The sequence below is a fragment of the Mustela erminea genome, chromosome 1 (genome assembly GCF_009829155.1).
Source record: "Mustela erminea isolate mMusErm1 chromosome 1, mMusErm1.Pri, whole genome shotgun sequence".
Lineage (NCBI taxonomy): Eukaryota > Metazoa > Chordata > Mammalia > Carnivora > Mustelidae > Mustela > Mustela erminea.
Window position 1 is genome coordinate 18,687,642 of NC_045614.1, and position 24,483 is coordinate 18,712,124.

The 24,483-nt window shown below is 40.9% G+C and overlaps 1 protein-coding gene across 2 annotated transcripts in view; it reads right to left on the reverse strand.

Moving 5' to 3' along the window:
• PRKAR2A (protein kinase cAMP-dependent type II regulatory subunit alpha) overlaps window positions 1-24,483 on the reverse strand; it is a 150,989-nt gene that overhangs the window by 59,206 nt on the left and 67,300 nt on the right. For both annotated transcript variants that reach the window (XM_032319073.1, XM_032319063.1), the window contains exons 3-6: window positions 17,100-17,152; window positions 14,308-14,391; window positions 9,430-9,536; window positions 6,672-6,825 (exon numbers count right to left, since the gene is read on the reverse strand). In XM_032319073.1, the coding sequence (XP_032174964.1) occupies window positions 6,672-6,825; window positions 9,430-9,536; window positions 14,308-14,391; window positions 17,100-17,152 (398 nt within the window). The remainder of the gene's footprint in view (window positions 1-6,671; window positions 6,826-9,429; window positions 9,537-14,307; window positions 14,392-17,099; window positions 17,153-24,483) is intronic.

Below are 24,483 nucleotides of genomic sequence, written 5' to 3' on the forward strand. Positions count from 1 at the left end.
GGGAATGTGAAAGGTCCCTTGACCCCAGCAAACCATGGATTCAGATCAGGAGAGAGCTGACCACAGCTACAGTGAGGCTCTCTCAAACATGTGCACATATGTGTGGAGAGGGACACACAGCCGGAAGAATGTTAATTGCTTAGTTTTAGGTTTCTTGTATCTAAGTTAATTGTACCTTTTGTCCACCTCGGGCTGTCAGGAGTGGAAAGGTGTTTTGTTTTGGTTTTTCCTTTGAAAGCACATAATGAAATCCTCAAGGCTGGCTGAATGAAACATAGCACAGTAAGGACATGTTTAACCATAAATTTGCTATTTTAGTATTCTCTGTGATGGGGTGATGGTGGGGTAGAGAAATCACATAGAAGACAACTGAGTTAAGATGTCCAAATGGGTTTCACTGGCTCATAGTCCATTACTTCCAGAGTCCCCAGCCCCTAGCCCATACCATGTTTCATGTGCCTTACAAGAAAAGTCACTTAACTACATGCCATACTCCTACCATGAGCTACGGCAGACTCCAGCCCTCTGTCTAAACTGCTGGACAGATCATCTGCTCTTCAGCACATTTCTTCTCCATCTGTCTGCTTGAGAAGAGCCATTCGATCTCTGCTTGCTCTAACGGGCTCCATGATTTACCACCACTTTTTTAAAGTCCAAGGTTAGGGATGTATCTTTTAAAATGTTACTGTTATACTTTGGAATATTATTCCATTATCCTTAGAATTCAATTTCTACATGTTCTCTGGGCCAATCTAGGCATGAGTGCTATGAAAAGAGACAATCAAAAGTGAGAAAATGGGAATTATGAAGTTCTCTTCCTTCTATTTGAGTAGGCACCGTCAAAAAATATTTTAAAAATCCCCTTACAGTGTCACAAAGATTGCTACAAATGCAACAGCAAACTATTTCTAGCCGACGAGAAAACAACTGGTATCTCTCAAAGTGACTTATTCATTCACGTTCCAACCCCTTCTGTGCACACTTCCGCCCTACCCAGAGCTCTCACGCTGTGAACGGCCAGCTCCTGCGGCTGTGAAGGGCATGCAAGAGCTCCAGACACTAACCTGGCTTTCAGGGAGCTTCCAGCGGAGCTGTGAAGAGGAAACTCCCACTGTGAGAGAATGGCTCCTTCAGGCAGCACGTGTTCAGAGTTGAGCATGCAGCCCGAAGTTCAAAAGAGAAAAGGGATACTACACTTTCCTGCGATTGCAAGTGTTTCCTCAGTTTCTATTGACTTTCACTTTCGCAAGAGAGAACCGGAGCAGAGACTGAGTGTAATGGTCATGGTGGCCTCGGCCCCCAGGAAGAGGAGGAATGTAGAATCCAACTGGAGAAACTCAAGTGACAACTCCAAGTCCTCCCTACTTTGGCCTCTGAAGGCCTTGGAAGGTACAAGAAGTCAGGCTGAGGAGGACCCTCCAGGAATCACTGTCCTGGACGTGGTACTAAAGCTTCTGAGAGGGTCTGGGCTATAAAGCATATGAATAAAGCAGGAGAAAAGCAGAGGCCAGAAGGCGTCTTGACAGGATGCTTAAGACAGTAGGGAAAGGAAGAAAAGACTGCAAAGGATAGGGTTAGGACGCAGAAACACAAGGCAGGGATCTCAGAAGAGGAGCCTTCTGGAAGAGAATGGCGATAAGCAGTACTGTAACCATAGAGAGCGCGTGTCGTCATTCTGTAAACCCCTACCATTTGCCAGACCCCGAGGGAGCTGCCTTTTATGTCTATTAAATTCTCATACCCCAACTATGGGGCAGATGGCTTTACAGTCCCAATTTGTTAAAAAACAATTCTATTGTGACTTCCTCTTTGACTTAAAAGATTTTTTTTTAAGATTTAATTTATTTATTTGACAGAGATCACACGTAGGCAGAGAAGCAGGCAGAGAGAGAGGAGGAAGTAGGCCCCCTGCTGAGCAGAGAGCCTGTTGCAGGGCTCCATCCCAGGACGCTGGGATCATGACCTGAGCCAAAGGCAGCAGCTTTAACCCACTGAGCCACCCAGGTGCACCTGACTTAAAGATTCTTTAGGAATGTGCTACTTAATTTCCAAGTGTTTGGAGATTTCCCTGTTACCTCTCTGTTAACTGATTTTTCGATTTTTTCCATTGTGGTTAGAGAGCACACTGTCTGATTGCAATTCTTTTAAATTTGTTAAGCTTTATTTTATATGCCAGGATGGGGTCTATCTTGGTGAATGTTCCATGGGCTTGAAACAGTGGGTACTCTACTGTGGTATGGAGTGTTCTACAAATTTCAGTTACTGTTTGGCTGATGGTACGGTTAAATTCCTCTTATATCCTTCCTGATGTTCTAATTGTTCCACCAACTCTTGAGAGACTGTTAAAGTCCACAACTGTAACTGTGGATTTGTTTACTTCTTGTGTCAGTTCTAACCGTTTTTCCCATATTCTGAAGCTCTGTTGTTTGCTATATATGTATTGAGGGCTGCTATATATTCTTGGTAGATTAACCCTTTCACTATTCTGTAATGTTCCTCTTTGTCCCTTGTAACTCTTTTTGCTACGAAGTCTATCTTATCTGATATTAATATAATTAGTCCTGCTTTCTTCTGGTTAATGTTTGCATGGCATATATATATAATTCTATCTTTTTCCTTTCAACCTACCTATGTTATTATGTTTAAGTGAGTTTGGTGCAGACCAGAATAGAGCTGGATCACCTAAACAAATCCATGTTGTCACTGTCATTTAGTTGGTATAATTAGATCATTATATTTACAGTAATTATTCATATAGGAGGACTTAAGTCTACCACTTTACTATATGTTTTCTGTTGTTCCTCCATTTCATTCTCCTGTCTTCTTAGGGGAATAAACTTTTTAGCATTTTGATTTATAGAGCTTTTGAATATATCCCTTTGTACAGATCATTTTAGTGGTTGCTCTAGACATTATATTTATATATGTAACTTATCATGATCTACTGATGTCAACATTTTAGTAGCTGGAATAAAATGTAGGAGCTTTACTTCCTTTTGGGCTCCTCTACCCCCCACTTTAGACTATAACTAGATTTTATTTTAGATTTTTTTTTTAAGATTTTATTTATTTATTTGACAGACAGAGATCACAAGTAGGCAGAGAGGCAGGCAGATAGAGGGGGAAGCAGGCTCCCTGTGGAGCAGAGAGTCTGATGTGGGGCTTGATCCCAGGACCCCGGGATCATGACCTGAGCTGAAGGCAGAGGCTTTAACCCACTGAGCCACCCAGGCACCCCTAGACTATAACTGTCTTAAATATTTCCTCTATATACATTGAAAACCATATCAGACAATAATTTTGCTTTAAGCATATAATACAATTTAGAAAACTCAAGACAACAGTCTTTTATATCTCCTCATAGCTTACTTTTTCTGTTGTTCTTTCTCCATTCTTCATGTTCCAAATTTCCTTATTTTATTACTTCCTTTCTGAAGAACTTCCTTTTGCCATTTTTACTGTTACCAGTAGGCCTTCTGGTAACAAAGTTTTCTTTGATCTGAGAATATCTTCATCCCTTCAGGATATTCTCACTAGGTATAGAATTCTGAGCTGACAGTTCTTTTTTTTTTTTTTTCCCCAACATTGAAAAATACTGTACCACTTCTTTCTGGTCTCCACGGCTGGGAAATCTGGCATCATTCAAACTATTGTTCCCTTAGAGGTAATGCACTTTTTTTTCTCTAGTGGCTTTCAAAATTTTTCCTGTCTAGTTTTCTGAAGTTTGATTATGTGTCTTGGCAAAGACTTCTTTGTGTTTATACAATTTGGAGTTCACTCAGCTTTTTCAATCTGTAGGTTTATTATCTTTCACCAAAACTGGGAAGTTTTCAACTATTATTTCCTTGAAGAATCTTTTAGTTCTACACTCTTTCTCCTCTCCTTCTGGAAGTCTACTGATATGAAATATTATATCTTTTGTTATTATTCCACACACTCTGTTCACTTCACTTTAGTCTGTTTTCTTTCTGTTGTCCAGACTGGGTAATTTCTATTGTTTTACTTTCAGGTTCACAGATTTTTTTTTCCCTCTCTTAACAGTCATTCTGCTATTGAGCCCATTCAGTGAATTTTTATTTTGGTTATTATATTTTCTAGTTCTAAAATTTCCCAATGGGATCTTCCTTCTGTCTTCTACTTCTTCATTGAGAACTTATATTTTTTCTTCATTTTTTTTTTCAAGTGTGCCCATAATTGCTTGTTGATGGCTTACGTTATTGGGTATATGGTAACTGTTTTAAACCCTTGTCAGTTAATTGTAATATCTGTGTCATCTCGGTATTGGCATCTGTTGATGGTCTTTTCTCACTCAGATTCAGAATTTCCTTGTTCTCTGTATAAAAAGTTATTCTCTTTATTTTTTTTTTAAGATTTTATTTGTTTATTTGAGAGAGAGCAAGCAAGAGAGAGCATGAGTGGGGGGTGGGGAGGGCAAAAGAAGGAGAAGGAGAAGTAGGCTCCCACTGAGCAGGAAGCCTGATAACGGGGGGGCTCAATCCCAGGGCCCTAGGATGATGACATAAGCTAAAGGCAGCCCTTAACCAAGTGAGCCACCCAGGTGCCGCAACAAGTGGTTTGGTTTGGTATAATGTTGTGAAATTATGTATCCAATTTAAACTTCTTTTGCAGGCACTCTATTAGGTATAGTGTGCATGAACATGTGGTAGTGAATGTTCAGCTCCCCTCTGGAACCCACTGACGTATCCCTGGCAGGGAAAGTGGGGAGCCAACTAGTGACACTACAAAGCATCTCATTTTGCCTTCTTTGCTGCTGGGTGAGGCCATAAATTCAGCTTGCTGCTAGCCCCAGCGACACTGTGGGGAGGAAGAAGCAGTTTTTCTTTTGGTATTTGGCTGGAAGAGGGCGATATAATCTGTTTTGCTAGGCTGCCCTTTCCCTGCCCTTTTCCTTTAGCTAAAGGGGTCAGGGTTTTCTTGGGTTTGTTTTTGTTTGTAATTGGTTGGTGGATCTAGATTGTAGGCTTTTCCAGAACGCCATCTGGGTCTCACTCCCTTGTCCTTCTTTAAGTCACCAAGATCCCTAGCCACTCCACCTTCTCCTGTCCATCTTCCAGGGTCTTCCTAATTTTGTTTGTTGTATGATACCTGGACTTTTTTAGTTTTAAAAGAGAAAACTAGGGGCGCTTCGGTGGCTCAGTGAGTTAAAGCCTCCGCCTTGGGCTCAGGTCATGATCTCAGGGTCCTGGGATCAAGCTCCGCATCTGGCTCTCTGCTTGGCAGCGGGGAGCCTGCTTCCTCCTCTCTCTCTCTGCCTGCCTCTCTGCCTACTTGTGATCTCTGTTTGTCAAATAAATAAATAAAATCTTTTTAAAAAATAAAAAAAATAATAAAAGAGAAAATTACTGAGGAATGGGGCTATTTCATCTTGACCTGAACCAGGAGTTGTCATTAATACATTTTTTTTTTTTTTAGTTGGCTCCATGCCCAAGGTGGAGCTCAAACTTAAAACCTTGAGATCAAGAGTCACATGCTTTCCTGACTGAGCCAGTCAGGTGCCCTTCCATCAATACATTTTTAAAACCGGGTTTATTTTCCCCCATTACTTATTGATCTGTGATCTATCCTTGAGTTTTTTGGTTTTTTTTTTTTTTCATTTTTTGAGAGACTGAGAGATAGATGGAAAGAGAGGGAACATGCAAGTAGGGGCTGGGAGGGCAGAGGAAGAGGGAAAGAGAGAACCTTAAGCAAGGTGTGGAGCCTGACCTCACAGCTCTGAGATCATGACCTGAGTCAAAATCAAGAGCTGGACGGTCAACCAACTGAGCCACCCAGGTGCTCCATCCTTCAATTTTTCAATCACTAGGTCCCCAAGTGTGTGATCTATTCTAAAGCCATTCTATCACTCATTTCACAAGACATTCTTAGTTCTACATCAATATACCACAAGAAAGTGCTCTATTATGTTTTAAAAGTATGATTTCATTTGAGGAACTATACTGATAATGCTATGGTATACATTTAATTCTGCTTGTAAAGTAAATGGAAACAAATTATCACAGATGTTAGTATCTTAAAAAGTGAACTTTGGAATTTGTGCAAGAGGATAATTATTTTATTTTAGAAGGAAGACAGTTATAGATTCTGAAAGCTTGATGCAAAAGGAAGCAAGGTGGACCACAGATAACAGAGGAAAGAGATCACAGCAGTGTTGTGCCATAGGCATTCTAAGAAAGTTCTCTTTCCCGGAATATGGCCATCAGCCTTTCTAGTCATCTAAACCTACTAGATATTGGCATGGACCAATGCACAAGTGGATGGCTGGCCAAAGAGAAAAGTTAGTCCTGGGACAGCTAGAGATGGCAAACACTGTTTGTATAGCTCTCCACAATAATTATTTTTCTAGGCTGTCTCTTGCATAGAGAATTATCCCTTTGTCTCTACCTGTCTGATAAAAACATAAATAGAAAAGCATAGTAAGAACCAACATGACTACAAGGTCATAAGACCCAGTCTTTTCCCTGTAATTTGGAGTAAATGGTTTGTTGACAAATCATTTTAGAGAAATGGAAAAACACACTGGTACAGGATGTTTCACAATGTCCTTCAGAGAACTGGCTATATAGTGTGAACCAACAGCCCAAGGACAGAAAACCGCGAAGTAAGGGGAATTAATACCACGCTATACAAGGGGAATCACTTCTCTAACTCACCAGTCCCCAAAGGGAGCCTTCCGAAGTGGCGACAATAGTAGCAGCTCTCGGGGTGTTGTACATCAGAGCAAGTTCTCCAAAACTGCCACGGTTGTCATACTGACCGACAGAGCGAGTTTGATTATCTTTCGTTACTAAAATATCATAGGTTCCCCTGGAAGTGTAACAAGAAATAACTTCATTTATTATTTCTAAAAACAAATTTTAGACCTGGCAGGTGGTTCAGAAATAGAAGGTACATATGATATAAAACAGGCAACTTCCAAAAGATTTTTGCTGGTATAGAGAAATATAAGAGATTTTGTATTTTGACTTTGTATTCTGTGACCTTGCTAAACTCACATATCAGTTCTAACAGCTTTTTTTGTAGCTTGAGATTTTCTAGGGAGGATCATGTCATCAGCAAACAAAGATAATCTCAGTTTTTCTTTTGCAATCTATATGCCCTCCCTCTTCCTGCCTCCTTTTTCTTCTTTTTTCACTGATTTCTTGCACTGGCCAGGACCTATAGTACAATACTAAATAGAAGTAATGAGAGCCGATATCCCTGTCTTGTTCTTGATTTTAAGGGGAAAACGGTTGCTCTTTCACCATTAACTATGATGTTAGCCATAGGTTTTTAAAAAAAATTCCTTTAATCTGATTGGTGAAAAACCACATCTATTCCTAGTTTGCTGAGAGTTTTTACATTGAAAAGATGTTTGGGGCGCCTGGGTGGCTCAGTGGGTTAAGCCGCTGCCTTCGGCTCAGGTCATGATCTCAGGGTCCTGGGATCGAGTCCCACATGGGGCTCTCTGCTTGGCAGGGAGCCTGCTTCCTCCTCTCTCTCTCTCTGCCTGCCTCTCCAACTACTTGTGATTTCTCTCTGTCAAATAAATAAATAAAAAATCTTTAAAAAAAAAAAAACATTGAAAAGATGTTTAATTTTGTCAAATGTTTTTCCTGAAGGGATTCAAATGACTGTATGGGTCTTCTTTTGTAGTTTGTTGAAAACTAGGATAGAGAACAGATAAAATAAAGAAACCAAAAGGTACAATATTCTACCTAATGACTGGTAATGACTACTAAAGAATATTCAGAATTGACAAACATTTAGACAAAGAGGCACTCTCAATAACCACTGAGGCAAACTTAAATACATCAATGTTTCTGCAAGATAATTAACAATATATTGTTAATTCCTTGGGGTGCCTGGGTGGCTCAGTGGATTAAAGCCTCTGCCTTCGGCTCAGGTCATAATCCCAGGGTCTTGGATCAATCCCCGCATTGGGGGGGGGGGGTCCTCTGCCCAGCAGGGAGCCTGCTTCCCACCCCACACCCCCGCCAACTTGTGATCTCTGTCAAATAAATAAATAAAATCTTTTTAAAAAAATTCCTCAAAGAGACCCTTTACCAGTGATGCCATTTCTAGGCATTCTATAGGAGGTAATCTGGCAAGGGTGGTTCCTTTCAGGTCTGAGGGGGGGTCAGAAGGAGCCCCCAAGACAACAGTAACGGCTCAAGAACTTACGACACACTAAGGCCAGTAAGGTCAAACCCGCATACTTCATGTCTCCCAACATGGCTTACACCTGGAACAGAGCTAAGGCAGTGTATTCATGTGTAAAATTAGGCTGGGACCGAAAGATCCAGATGACAATATAGCAAAATGGCTTCCTGAACACTGGCAAATAATTATAAAGCCCATCTTGCTTAATTGTAAAGGAGACTCTTTTTTTTTTTTTTTTTAAAGATTTTATTTATTTATTTGAGAGAGAGACAGTGAGAGAAAGCATGAGAGGGGAGAGGGTCAGAGGGAGAAGCAGACTCCCTGTGGAGCTGGGAGCCCAATGCAGGACTTGATCCCAGGATTCCCGGATCATGACCTGAGCCGAAGGCAGTTGCTTAACCAACTGAGCCACCCAGGCGCCCCCAAGGAGACTCTATATTGATAATGGCAACCCAAATATGGGTTTTACTGAGGACTGGGGACAGCACTAGATTGGGGGGGCAGGCTGTGGACAGAGAGGGACAAGCGCTTTTTTTCCCCCCCTTCTTGAAATCTTTTTTTTTTTTTTTTAAAGATTTTATTTATTTATTTGACAGAGATCACAAGTAAGCAGAGAGGCAGGCAGAGAGAGGAAGGGAAGCAGGCTCTCTGCTGTGCAGAGATCCCAATGTGAGGCTTGATCCCGGGACCCTGGGATCATGACCTGAGCTGAAGGCAGAGGCTTTAACCCACTGAGCCACCCAGGCGCTCCTTGAAATCTTTTTATAAAGAGAAGTTCTTGGGTTGCCTGGGTGGCTCAGTTAAGCACCCAACTCTTTTTTCCCCTTTTTAAAACTTATTTTTATTTAAATTCAGTTAATTAACATATAATGTATTATGGTTTCAGAGGTAGAGGTCAGTGATTCATCAGTCTTATATAATGCCCAGTAATCAATACATCACATACCCTCCCTTAATGTGCATCACCCAGTTACCCCATCCCCTCAACACCCTTCCCTTCCTGCAACCCTGTTTGAGTCCTGTGATTAAGAGTCTCTTATGTTTTATCTTTCTCTCTGATTTTGTCTTATTTTATTTTTTCCTCTCTTCCCCTATGATCCTCTGTTTATTAAATTTCACATATGAGTAAGGAGAGGGACAAGCTTTAAGAAGCTTGCACACCTGGTCCTAAGCCCTCTCTGGGCTGAACAAAGCACAGGTTGAGGTACATGCCCTGCATTATGAATCTCATTAAGGGCAGCCACACATCTGCAAAGCTCCATCTCCTACCGTTCTATGACGTAGAAGTTATCTCCATCATCTCCTTGGTCGATGACATGCTCATCAGCTTTGACTGTCCTTTCAAACATGGCATCAAGGACTTGAGACAGTTGTTCCTGTGGGTATACACACGAAGAGAGAAGATGGCTTTGACATTTGCTGGGGTAAAAATGACTATGCTTATCTCTGTCTGCGATTACATAGTGGAAGTGCTTATATCAGACTATTCTCCATATTCAGGCAAAATCCCTAAAGCAGTTGGAAACAAAGGTTTCCAACAGCTTTAGGGACAAACAAAACATTCAGCTTTGTACCCCCATGAACACAGCACAGTTGCTGAGTTTTTCTGAGACAGTAGGGCTTTAAACAACATTTCATAATGTATGCAAAAACAGGCATCTAAGTCATGGTGTGTCTCCTCCCAGTTGCACCCACATGACTGTCAGGTGCCTTGATGGCTCTGCTGTGTCATCTGTAAAGCCACGTGATGTCACCTTCCTACAGGTGTTGATCTTTTTTTTTTTTAAATTAATATATATTTTTAAAGATTTTATTTATTTATTTGACAGAGAGAAATCACAAGTAGGCAGAGAGGCAGGCAGAGAGAGAGGAGGAAGCTGAGGAGAGAGCCCAATGTGGGGCTCGATCCCAGCACCCTGAGATCATGACCTGAGCCAAAGGCAGAGGCTTAACCCACTGAGCCACCCAGGTGCCCCTACTACAGGTGTTGATCTTAACAGTATCATCAAATCTAAAGGGCAGGGACGAGAAGCTACCTCACAAAGAGGCACAACTGCTCTGACTAGCCATGCGCATCACTGAACCTCTCTGAGCCTCCGTTAATTCATATTTTTAAAAACATTTAATAGTTTCTAGCTCATTAATTTTTATGACTAAAAAAGAAAAATCTAAGGGAAGTATCACAAAAGGGGACTCAAAAACTGACATTAATGGACAACTACTACTGCTTCAAACATGTATATACAACACATACAATTACTTATCACTACCCGCTCTAATAGGAAGGTAACTAACTGTACTGGTAAGTACAGTGAAAACAAAACAATGCTATTAAATTTTAACAAAACAGTGGTCTCAGTCTAGGGCCAGCATCCTGTCGGGGAGGGAGAGCAGTGACTGTCAGGGGGTACTAATGAATACCAGCTTCAGCTCAAAGAACGACTTTCTGCTTGGAAGAATGTGGACTGCAGATGTGGCAAGGGAAAACTTTACTGCCACATGATTTAGTGTCTGTCAGTGTGACGGTGCTACCTAAAATAACTGTCACTAAAAGCATCTCTAGTTCCATAGTTCCATATCTGTTGAATGCTGAACAAGATGAGAAATACTAAAAAGGAAGTGAGAGTCACGTGCATTCCAAACTCACATGGAATGTGAGCCCAGTGTTGCCAGAAATCTCATGTTCAAATACAGGTAACAATTCAAATTTTCATGTACAATACAGACCAAACACACACTAGCTGTAACTGGCTTGTGGGCTGTCCACTGGCAGCCTCTCGTTCTGAGTTATTCTTCTTTTGGTCTGGACTCTTCAAAAACATCAGTGACGTAAGATAGAGTGAGGAGTAAGGGGAGGATTCTAGATTAGAGATGACTAAAATGACACCATGACAACCAAAGGCAACATGTGATTCAGGACTGAAAAATAAAACAAAAAAGCTGTAGAGAACTGGGAAAATCTGAATATGGAGTGGGTGTTAGATAACACTACTGCATCACTGTTACTAATGGTCTTGTGCTAATGTAGGAGAATAACCTCATTCTTAGAATATACATCTTAAGGTGTTTAGTGGCTAAGTGTCAAGAAGTCTTAAACATATTCATTAATGGCTCAGAACAAAAGAAAAAAAGAAGTTCACCTGTACTTACATGTGTGGACATACACACACGAGAGAAAATAAATGTGACAAAATGTTAACAACTGGTCAGTTTAGGTAAGGGTACATGAGGGTTCATGGTATTATTCTTTCAACTTTTTTGTAAATTTGAAATTTTAAAACCAGAAATTTGGGCAATATATTTTTATTTTACTTATTTATTTATTTTTATTTCTGTTCTTTTTTTTTTTAAGTAAGCTTTACACCCAATGTAGGTGTAAATAAATTTTTAAAAATGAAACAAATACACTCATCAGAATGGTTAAAATTTGAAAAGATAGATACCATCAAATGATGGAGCAACTGGGAATCTCATATACTGTTGAAGAAATGCAAAATGTCACAACTGCTTTGAAAAAGATCTGGCAGATTTTTATAAACTCAAACATATACCTACCCTATGACTCAGCAATTTTGCCCTTGGGTATTTTACTGGAGCAATGGGGGAAAAAAGTTCACAAAAAAGACTTGTACAAAATGTCCACAGCATTATTCATAAGAGCTAAAAACAAGAAATAGGTCGGCCTGGTATCCATCAGCAGGGAAAAAAAATGGATAAGCAAACTAGTATTTTCATATAATGGCACAATACTCAGCAACAAAAATGAATGATGTAACAGCACCAGCAATAAGGCCTACTGACACCACGACCCCTTGATATGATGCCCTCAGAAAGAGACAATGTAATTTCTATAGCAGTCAAGCCAAGAATATATGTCCATAGTCCAGTGATGATGAAACATCAGACAAATCCAAATTGAGGTACTTTCTATAAAATAATGAAGCAATACTCTTCAAAGTGTCAAGATTATGAAAGACCAGGAAGACTGAAAACCATGACAAAATGAAGAGAAATAAGAACTAAATGCAATGTGGGGTTCTGGATTGGATCCTTAAACCAGAAAAAAGGAAACCGTAAGTGAGAAAAACTGGTGAAATCCCAATAAGGTTTGCAGTTTAACTAGTAGTATTATAACAATGTTAATTTCCTAGTTTTGCTCATTGTTCTATGGTTATGTTAAGATGTTAATACCAGGGGAAACTGGATGAAGGGTATATGGGAAATCTGTACTATTTTTGCAGCTTTCTTATCAGTCTAAAATGAATTCAATATAAAAAGTAAAAAAGGAAACGGAATGAACTGATACATGCAATAGGGATGAACCTTAAAAACTATGCTGAGTGAAAGAAGTCTCACACAAAAGAGTGCCTATTGTATAATTCCATTTATATGAAATCCTAGGAGAGCCGAAATTAATTTATTATAGAATAAATCAAAATAGTAGTTGCCTCTGAGAGGAGGGGGGCCAGAACTGTTCACAAGGGGGCACGAAGGAATTTTTTGGGGTGGGGCAATGTTCCATAACCTGTTGGGGAGTTCGGATTACCGAAGTGCATACCTTTCTCAAACCTCAGTGGACGCACTTAAAACTCAAGCAATTTCACTGTATACAAACTTTGTATCAAAAGACTGTAAATAAATACTGAACTCTAGTTCCATGACATGCATGCTGAAGTTCTTAAAGGAAGGTATAATGATATCTGCAACTTACTCTGAAATGAACCCAAAAAAGTAAGATGGGTTAAGTCAGAGGCCAGCAAACAGTTGCCTGTTGTTGTAAATAATGTTTTACTGGACACAGCCACACCCTTTCATTTATGTACTGTCTGTGGCTGCCTTCCTGCTGCAATAACAGACTTGAGTAGTTGTGACAGACATTTACTACTTTGTTCTTTAAGAAAAAGTTTACTGACCTCTTTGCTGAAAGATGGGTAGATGGTATATAATATAACAAGCACAGTAAAATGTTAATCATAGAATCAAAGGCAGAGGATAAATGTGTGTTCTGCAGAAGTCTTCCAACTTTATTGTATTTGAGTACTTTCGTGACAAAAATGTTAGAAAAAAGTCATTACATCTGACATTTTAGTTATGAGTAAAATGGTAAAATGGTTTTCTTCAACACTAAGAAAACTGAATATTAGATTGACACAGCAACTCCCTTAGAACATCTGATGACACAAAATTTACAAGGGGTTTTTGTTCAGTAGGTAAAAGCAAATTTTCTTTACACTGATACAGATGGATCTTCTAGGGAAAACAGGAGATACAGACCAGTATTTCCCAAAACCAGCCTTTCCTTGATGTCATGGTCCTTGTTTTATTCACCTGAGACTAACAAAACTGACTAAAGTTCTGGCTATTCTTATACCCACACAGCTACCAAATGACTGGTTTATAGATATCAGGGATGATTGTGAGGATGTCATTAAAAGACTTCTCTGCAGGAGTTGGGTTGGAGGGGAATGTTAACCCCATCCTTCTTGTCTCCGCACATTCTAGGATTCTCCAGGAGGCCCCGTACCTCATCCACTCATGCAGCTTCGGCGTGTGGCTCTCAAAGTAAAGAAGTAATGAAATCTGAAGATTCTCTGTGCTCGTGAGGTAGCCTCTGCCCTCTATCTCCACCCAAGGGAGGGAAGACAGGTGCAAGCACAGATCCTACACCAGAGCCCTGCAGCCACACACCACTCCCCGTGTCTGAGGTCTTTGCTGAGAAGTAATCACAAGACATGTCCCACATCTAAGGCCTGAGAAGTCACACACCTCCAGTGGGTTAACTGTCACCAGAGAAGAGAATTCTACAACTAACACCTTTGGAGAAATTACTCTGCAGCATAAATTCAGACCCTCCAAACTAAGCCAGGGTCATGTGAACGTGAACATTTCTTTTTAAGACAACCAAACTGCAAGATCCTCAAATGGTATATTCTCGGAAGAAGTACCAAAGCAGTTCAGAGAAATACTAGAAGTCATCTGAAATGCTCATTATGAATTATGATTGTCAACACAATGAAAACATCTGTAAGTAGGATGATTCTAAAGTTTTACGCCTCATATGGCTGAGGCTAAGATGACAAAAACTGTTTCAATGACAAATAGGAGAAAAGCTGAAAGACAAAAATATTCTTTAAAAACCAATGTTACCTGATCAAGATTTTTGAAAAGGAGAATATCTTTGCAAGCCTCCTGAAGTCTGCATCTCTGTTGATCAGTTTTAGGATGAATCACCTGTCAAGCCAAATGAAACCAGGGAAATATTTTTATTCCGTTTTAAAATTCGACTTTACTTACAGATCGGTACATTTCTTTCTCCTAAAAAGTGGGGAAAATTAAGAGCATGTTTACGGACTTTAATTCTATACAAATACCAAGCAGGGCCCTGACCATGGCGGGGCACTGGGATGGGGGCACTCACTGACCGTGTGACTGGCAGCAGTAAGCTACCCCCCCGGGAGCCTCAGCATCATCTGTGAAGCGGAGGGCTATTGATCGGTTCACTCAACAGATACTAAGCATCTACTAGGTGCCAGGCACTGTTTCACGTCTGGAGACATGGGGAACGCACAGATAAAAACACCTGCTCTCATCCAATAAATCTGTAAAATATGTTAGAGAGTGACAAGGCCAAGGAGAAAAATAAGTTAGGGAAGGGTGATTTTAAAAAAAAAGAGTGTTTGTGTGTGTGGAGTGGGCAGATGAGGCCTCACTGAGAAGGTGACATCTGTGTTAAGATCTAAAGGAAATGAGGATGACCTGAGGGAGTGGGTCACGTGGGCATCTCCTCAGGAAGAGCACCTCGAGCAGAGGGAAGAGTAAGTGAAAACAAGGCTCTGTGGCAGGTGAAGAGCGGGTCTGAGAAAGAACCAGGAGATGGGTGTGACTCAGGCAGAGCATGGGGTGAAAGGTCAGGAAGAGACCACATCGGGTGGCTACTAAGTGAAGAACAGCCTTGAGGGAAGCAAGAGTGGAAGCCAGGAAACTACCATGATTATTCCAGTGCCAGATGGTGGTGGTGAGAACTGGTAGGAGAGGTAGCCATGGAGGTGCTGAGACAGTAGAATGCTGGATGTGTTTTGAAGACCGAGCCCATTGGATTTGCTGGAAAACTGAACATAGGTATGAAAACAATAAGAGCAGCTGAGGGTGACCCTCGAGTTTTGGACCTGAGCCCTTGGAAGCATGGAACTGACATGAATTGAGCTGGGGAAGACTGTGGGAGGAGAAGAACATAAAGGGAAATCATCAGAAGCTCCCATTCAGCGTGAGGTGCCTACTGAAATCTAAGTGCAGACGGCAAGTCAACAACGGCTGTGCGTGCTGGACTTCAAATATCCACACTTTAGTAGAAGTGGTGCCGTCTGCTAAATGAGTCGTCAGAAGGATTACGTAAGTTATACATGCAGTATGTAAAACAGTACCCGGTATTTAGCAGGTGCTCAAAACCTGTCATTATTTGTACTGTTACTGAATAGTTCACTAAACTAAAAAAAATTAGTGCTTAGTATTGCTGTTATAATTCAGAGATTATCTGAAAAGATAGCCCTAAAAAGAAGTATATTTCTTAATCTGATGAGAAATAACAGATGTCAAAGGATTAAGTGTTTTAAATTTGTAATATTAAAAAGTTAGTAAAAAACTGCTTTAATTTTTTTGGTTGGGGGAGGGCCGAGGGGGAAGGAGAGGGAATCCCAAGCAGACCCCGCACTGAGCACGGAGCCCAACGCAGGGCTCTATCTCATGACTCTGAGATCATGGTCGGAGCTGAAATCAAGAGTTAAGTTAACTTCCTAAGCCACCCAGCTGCCCCTCCCAAAAAACTGCTTAACTGCTTTAACTTTTTAAAAGTCATCAAGAATTTTATAATATCCAGAATAAATTTTTTAATTTACATATCTATTATATTCACACAATGGTAGCATTTTATTATTAGAATGCTTCAGAAGTCTTTCATGGGCTGCTCATTTTAAGGCATATTTGAAAGATCATTAAAGCTTCTTTTATAATATCAATCTTTTAAAAATGGTGGTTCAGATACACTTTTATAAAAATAATTTGGTAACTGTACAAAAGTTTAAAAAATCTGAGTTTTTAAAAGAAGATCAAAAGTGAACCGAAGTCCTGCCACAATCACTATTAACATGTGGGATATAATCCCTCCGAAATAATTCTTTGTACTAATAACTACTAGACAGATGGATAAATATATATACATAAAAGTTTATTTAGTTTTTTTTTAAAGATTTTATTTGACAGAGAGAGATCACAAGTAGACAGAGAGGCAGGCAGAGAGAAAGGAAGGGAAGCAGGCCCCCCGCTGAGCAGAGAGCCTGATGTGGGACTCGATCCCAGGACCCCGAGATCATGACCTGAGCCGAAGGCAGCGGCCCAACCCACTGAGCCACCCAGGCGCCCAGTTTATTTACTTTTTTAAGTAATCTCTATACTCAACGTGGGGCTCAAACTCACAACCCTGAGGTTAAGTATTACTTGCTCTTCCAAATGAGTCAGCCAGACACCCCAGATAAATCTTTTAAATTATTTTTTATTTTAGAAAATGGCTGCAAATTCTCTTGATTTGAGTGTACCATAATTTAGCCCCTGGCAATCCCCTATTTGGGGGCATCGTTCCCATTTTTACCATGACGACACTGTGATGATCTCTGTTTATACATCCTCAGGAAGGATCCAGCTGTGTGTTAGGGATGACTTCTCCTTCAGGTAACAGCTGAGTCAATTGGCTTGACTGTGTTTAAGGCTTTGAGAGCTACAGCTAGGTACCCCATCTTACCATAAACTCAACCACTCCTGTTTTCATTCTTCTTAATATCTGTCATTCTGGTAGATTAAAAAAATAGCATCTTGTTGAGGATGTAGATGAGGAGAAGGGGTGAGTGGGGAATAAACAATTCACCTAAGGCCTTCACAGCAGTTCTTACCCTTGGATCAGTATCTTCCTCTTCCTCATCAGGGTTATAGGTCTCAGCACAGACTAAATTTGGAGAGAAAAACACAAAGAGAAAAGTGAATAAAACAGATGTGTACTTTTACTGGAAAAATAGGAAATGAACACAGTTTCCTGTTATTCACTGTTTTCTAAAACTATAATGATTTTTAAAGCCCTCTCATCAATTAATAAATACATTAAGTACCTACTCATGCCAGGAATTCTATTAAGTGCTAAAATGCCAGCTTTCTAGGGATTGGTAGTCCCAAATAGGAGAGAGCTGCTAAAATATATCATAGAGTAAATCCCACAGTAGTGGCAAGGACAAGCAAGGAGGTGTTGTCTCTGTTGACTTTTTACTCAGGGGTGCAAAACCAGAAAGTGTAATGTATGCAATATCACATGGATATGGATATGAAATAGTTATGAAAAAATTATGAAATAACTGTAAAATAATTATTTCCAAATACACGAATATGAAATAGTTGTGAAAAGAATTACAAAATTATTAAAAGAAAAATTGCTGGACATCATTTTGTACATGAAAGACTTAAAAATAAGAATGAATTTTAAACAAAATGAGTACTATGTGTCAGTCTTTGTTCTGGGTACAATATTATATAAATCTAAAATCAACTTGATTTTCTTTGTAGGTAGCCTGTGTTTTTTGTGCTTGGCTGCCTGCAGGACTTGTCTCTGTTGCAATTCAAAGGTTTAGAAAATATTCACTAAACATTTGTTTATAACAGCAAAATATCAGAAATGACCAAAATACCCAAAAATATGATATAAGTAACTATGTGAATAATACACTATAAGAAAGAATGAGGAAGATCTCCATGGGCTGATAGTTGAGTTCTAGGGAAAAATAGTAAGGTGGAGCATATATGTACTATGCTATCACTTCCATAAGAAAGGACTTCTATGAGAAAGAAGGAGAGCTAAGAAGAAGGGAAAATAAATATATAAATACACACACACACACACACACCAGTTGTTTGTTTGTTTTTTTTAACCTATCTATTTTTCCAAAGGGAAACAAGACAAGGATAAACCAGGAAATTAACAGGCAAGGAATGCAAATGGTTCTCAACCCTACACTCAAGGCATTCATGTCATGGCTAACAACTAGGGGACAAACTGATACCTACTGCTCTCAATTTAACTCCTTGATTCTTAGACACATTTACTCACTGCAGCCTTGGTCTAGCTGCATTCCAGCTTCTCCTTACTATTGATTCTCTGAACTCGTGGAATATCTGAGAAATGGTATGTCATGTAGACAGGAGTCGCGTCCCTGCCTAGCCTACAGTACTCTAGTGGGGGCCACATCTCCTGTAGTGTAATGCCATCAATATTCTGCCCACCCAACAGGGATCCAACATCCTTACACAGAGAAAAATTGGGGATGGGGGACATGCCTGGGTGGCTCAGTTGGTTAAGCAACTGCCTTCGGCTCAGGTCATGATCTCAGGGTCCTGGGATTGAGCCCTAAATCAGGCTCCTTACTCAGCGGGGAACATGCTTCTCCCTCTCCCTCTGCCTGCTGCTCCACCACTTGTGCTCTCTCTCTCTCTCTCTAATAAATAATTTTTTTTTAAATTATGGAGAAGGAATTTAAGAGGCCAAATACCATTCTAGTCCCTAAAACAGCTTCAGGTGATGTTCTGCAGGATGGTATGCCTAATCCCTGGCTGGTCCAGGCTTTGGGTAGCTGAGCCAGGGAAGTGACAACAGGATGTAGATAATGTCACACCAACTTTCTCCAAGTCATTCCTGATTCTGCAAGATGAGCTCAGCTACATTTATCTCAGATCTGTCCTAATAATTAAGACACAAACCTTCTTCCCTGCTCAGTGGGGAGCCTGCTTCTCCCTCTCCCTCTGCTGCTCCCCCTGCATGCACTCCTGTATTCGCTCTTTCTCGCTCTCTCTCTCTCTCCCCCCCCATGCTCTGAGGAAGGAGGAAGTAATAAGGAAACTGCATTGGCAGCAGACACTGTTAAACTGCAAGCCTCTTACACTGTTGGTGGGAATGCAAGTTGGTACAGCCACTTTGGAGAACAGTGTGGAGATTCCACAAGAAATTAAAAATAGAGCTTCCCTATGACCCTGCAATTGCACTACGGGGTATTTACCCCAAAGATACAGATGTAGTGAAAAGAAGGGCCATCTGTACCCCAATGTTCATAGCAACAATGGCCACTGTCGCCAAACTGTGGAAAGAACCAAGATGCCCTTCAACGAACGAATGGATAAAGAAGATGTGTATATGGACCATACACACTATGGAGTATTTTGCCTCCATCAGAAAGGATGAATACCCAACTTTTGTAGCAACATGGACAGGACTGGAAGAGATTATGCTGAGTGAAATCAGTCAAGCAGAGAGAGTCAATTATCATATGGGTTCACTTATTTTTGGAGCATAACAAATAACATGGAGGACACAGGGAGATGGAAAGAAGGGAGTTGAGGGAAATTGGAAGGGGAGGTGAACCATGAGAGACTATGGACTCTGAAAAACAATCTGAGGGTTTTGAAGGGACGGGGCGGGGGGGGGGGTGGGAGGTTGGGGGAACCAGGTGGTGGGTATTAAGGAGGGCATGCATTGCATGGAGCACTGGGTATGGTGCAAAAACAATGAATTCTATTACGCTGAAAAGAAATTAAAAAAAAAATCTGAAAAACAAAACAAAACTGCAAGCCTCTTGGTTCTCTGTGCTCGTGATTAAGGCTGTCATTAGCAGCCCAGGTTTCTAAACCAGAAATTTGTAACTCATCATGATTTTCTTCGTTCACCTCTTATCTAATGAGTATCTCAAATTCTACTTCAGAAATGTCTTCTTAGAAAAATGCATTTCAAAACCCTCACTTCGGAAACAGATGAATACAAGAGTGTTCTTATACTAACTTTCTCTACTTCTGCATATGCATGGAAATTTTCTCTTAAAAATTTTAAAATAATAAGGCTGCAGGGTTGAGACTGACAGGATTTTACTGATAATGACAAGTCTTGGGCTAGCTTTTTTCCAGGCTTGCTTTTCCTCTGATTTTGAAGGAAAGTATTTTAGTGACTTAGCTTATTTTTATATTTGTATTTTTTAAAAAAGACTCGAAGATCTTTCTTTTAAAAAGATTTTATTTATTCTGAGAGACAGCGAGCATGTGCGTGTGTGCCTGAGCACACATGGGTGCATGGGGGTGGGGTGGGGAGAATCTCAAGCGGATTCCACACTGAGCACACAGCCCAACTCGGGGCTCGATCTCACAACCCTGAGATCATGACCTGAGCCAAAATCAAGAGTCACATGCTTGGAAAGAACCAAGATGCCCTTCGACGGACGAATGGATAAGGAAGATGTGGTCCATATACACTATGGAGTATTATGCCTCCATCAGAAAGGATGAATACCCAACTTTTGTAGCAACATGGATGGGACTGGAAGAAATTATGCTGAGTGAAATAAGTCAAGCAGAGAGAGTCAATTATCATATGGTTTCACTTATTTGTGGAGCTTAACAAATATCATCAAGGACAAGGGGTGTTAGAGAAGAGAAGGGAGTTGGGGTAAATTGGAAGGGGAGGTGAATCATGAGACTATGGACTCTGAAAAACAATCTGAGGGGTTTGAAGTGGCGGGGGGTGGGAAGCTGGGGTACCAGATGGTGGGTATTATAGAGGGCACGGATTGCATGGAGCACTGGGTGTGGTGAAAAATAATGAATACTGTTTTTCTGAAAATACATAAATAAATTTAATTTAAAAAAAAAGAGTCATATGCTTAACCAACTAAGCCACCCAGGTGTCCCTCGTTTTTATGTTTTTAGATATTAACAAACTGAAGCAGCCAATGTTATAGTCTTTAAGTCTTAAGGTACAGCACTGTGCTTTAAACAAAAATAGTTATTTCAAGTAAAATTAATATGAATGTCTCTATTTGTAGAAAATCATTATTTTATTTTTCAAAACTGCTTTTGAATTTTACCCTCCTCTTCTGAACTCCAGATTCACCTCCATTGGCCTCTTCCCTCTGTTTCCACCCAACCTCTCTACTTCTTCCTAGTCTTGATCCCAAATCACTTTTCTAATCTTTCATGTAAAAATCCATTTTTAACTGTCTCTGTGACTGTTGCCCCAGAGTCTGTGTGATCCCCTATGAAGCCTCAAGAACAACACTAAACGGCATGAGATGCTTAAACCTACTGAAAATGAAGACTGAAAGAGGAGCACAATCCCTTGTTCCAAGGAACTTGTCTTGCCACAGTTCTCCAGCAGATGTCACTGGTCAGCAACATGAAACTGCACAAAGTGTCAAGAACCCATCCAGCACAATTTCTTCTGAATTTAATTGATGCTTCTGTCATCCAGAAATGTATCATTTTTTAAAAGATTTTATTTTTAAGTAATTCTACACCTAATGCGGGGCTCAAAGTCACAACCCTGAGATCACGACTTGCCCACACCACTGACTGAGCCAGCCAGGCGCCCCCAGAAATGTGAATCATTAAAATGTACTGGTGAGAGAAAACTCCTTCATTTCTACAAAGAAACAAGCACAGATCCCAGTCACAGCCTGAGGCTCTATGCTTTTCTGCTAGCTCCCATGACAAGTTGACTCAGCCTATGTGTATTAGTCAACCTGGGCTGCCATAACAATATATCCAGCTGAGTGGCTTAAAGAACAGAAATCTATTTTCTCACAGTTCTGGAGGATGGAAGTTCAAGATCAAGGTACTGGCACGTTTTATTTCTCCTGGGGCCTCTTCACTTGGCTCATGGGTAGCTGCCCTCTCACTGTGTCCTCACACGGCCCTTTGTCTCTGTGGTGGACTCTTGGTGTCTCTTCCTCTTATAAGGAAACCAGTCCTATTAGATTAGGGCTCCACCCTAATAACCTCATTTAACCTTAACCGCCTCCTTATTTTAAAGGCCCTTTCTCCAAATACAGTCATATTGGGGTTAGGCCTCACACAGGAATTTGAGGGGGATGCAATTCAGTAAGTAATACTGGGTTTCTAAATTATTTTCAGTAATGTTTGGTCATATTTCACTGGAAGATAGCTGCTGGTGGAAAAAAATACTGAATACTGTGAAAGGACAGCAAGGCAAAAATCAGTATTTCAGTCAATTATAGCATGTTCACCTTAAAAGGCAGGGAAGCCTGGGGAAGGAAGAGCACCTACCATGCAGACTTGAGTGCCCACCACAGCCCCAGAGTCTCAGCAGACTCCATTGACTTGTTAGAGTCAGAGTCAGACACTCCCTGCCCAAATGTGGCATGATGTCAACACACAACTTCCGATTAAAATGCTTTGAAGCTTCAGCACGTATTTAATAAAAAAAAAAAAGGGTTTTCTGGGGATGAAATTTTTTAATTAGCAGAATCAGACTAACATTTCAAACTCAGACAGTTAATACTACTTTAGGACTATTTCAAGAAAGGTGCCTTTAAAGAATTTATGAACTCTCTTCATTTAATGAATTTATCACATGATATAGGACTGTTCTGCTAGAACTTAAACGTGGAAGGCACAGCTTTTCAATTCCATTGCTTTGCAGTGATGAGACAGCATCAAGGAGGGGAGAGCTCATCTCTGAAGCCACTACATGCACTGGTGTCTGAGCTTAGGCCCACCCACCGCTCTCTCACTATTTCTCTGTGTCTATCACTTCAGGGGCAAGAGGGGGTAATAAACTAAAATCATGTAGAAGATTAACAACAGGAGGGGACATTTACAAGACTGGGCTGAGGGGCACCTGGATGGATCAGTCAGTTAAGCATCTGACCCTTGATTTCAGCCCAGGACCCTGAGATTGAGCCCCTTATCAGGCTCCACACTCATTGGGAAGTCTGCCTGAAATTCTCCCTCTCCCTCTCCCCTCTCAAATAAATAAATAAAAAGACTGTATTTACTCATTTGAGAGAGAGAACGAATATGTACAAGTCAGGGCGGGAGCAAAGGGAGAGGGAGGAGCAGACTCCCCGCTGAGCAGGGAGCCCAAAGTGGGGCTCGATCCCATTCTAGGATCATGACCTGAGCTGAAGGCAGATGCTTAGTCAAGTGAGCCACCCAGGTACCCTAATAAATAAATCTTAAATGAATAAATTAAACACAGGGCTGGGCTCACAGGAGATACCCAACAACTGTTACCTCTTTTATGATGCTTTATGTTATGGACTATTAGTCAGACATGCTGAGTTGCTGCTGGAGTCTCTGACACAGCACATGACCTCACACAGCTAGCTATTGCTGAAATCCTTGGATCACATAGGAGCACCATTCCCTACCTCTCTTTCCAATCTTACTTCGTCTCCTCACCCCCAGCCAGAACAGCCAAATCCAGTTCACCCCCGTTCGAGTCTTAAGATATTCTTTCACCTAGAATGCACTCTTCTTGGTACTAGCCAAATGGTAACCATGGTTTACAAAGTCCGGGGCGATTTCTGCCTTCCTGAAAGAAAGGTCTCTTGACTTCTTTTTCTACCCACAGTAATTTCTCCTCCTGATTTTTGATCCCTTCTTTCGTTCCTTTCTTCTATCCATCCATCCACATTTACTGACATTTTTCTAAGTGTTAACCGTATGCATAAATGAATAAAACGGACAAAACTCTGCCTGATTGGAGCTTACACTCTAGCATATGGAACTAGGCAATAGGACAAATAACTTAGGAGGGAGACAGCACAAGAGAGACAGTAAGGAGAAAATAAAGTGAGGGAGATAGGGTGTGTGTGTGTACAGTGTGTGTGTGTGTGTGTGTGTGTTAGGAGGAAGAGAAACTAGATACAATGAATATGGACAACTCCTTCAAGGACTTTGCTACAAAGATATAGAGGGGGAAAAGGGTGGTGGCTGGAGATGGAAGGGTGGTTTTAAAAAGTTTTATTTTTTTTTAAAAAGTGGAAGTCAGGGGTGCCTGGGTGGCTCAGTGGGTTAAAGCCTCTGCCTTCGGCTCAGGTCATGATCCCAGGGTCCTGGGATTGAGCCCCACATCGGGCTCTCTGCTCTGCGGGGAGCCTGCTTCCTTCTCTCTCTCTGTTGGCCTCTCCGCCTACTACTTGTGATCTCTGTCTGTCAAAAAAAAAAAAATTTTAAAAGTGGAAGTCAATGCTGTGTTTCTCTGCTGAAAAGAAGAATCCCGAGGAAGGATAAAGAGTACACAGGATCAAGAGGAGGGAAGTGCGGGAGGGATGGAGGGGTGAACTCTAGTGTACAGGGGGACACTAGACTAAGAGGCAGGTAAGGAAGGATAGATGTGGTGGTGGGAATCTATGGAAACTACCTTCTGTAGCTTCTGTTTTCTTAGTTAAGAACAAAATCATCTGCCAGGCATGAGGACTGAGGAGGAGGTGCAGGTTTCAGGAGAGAGAA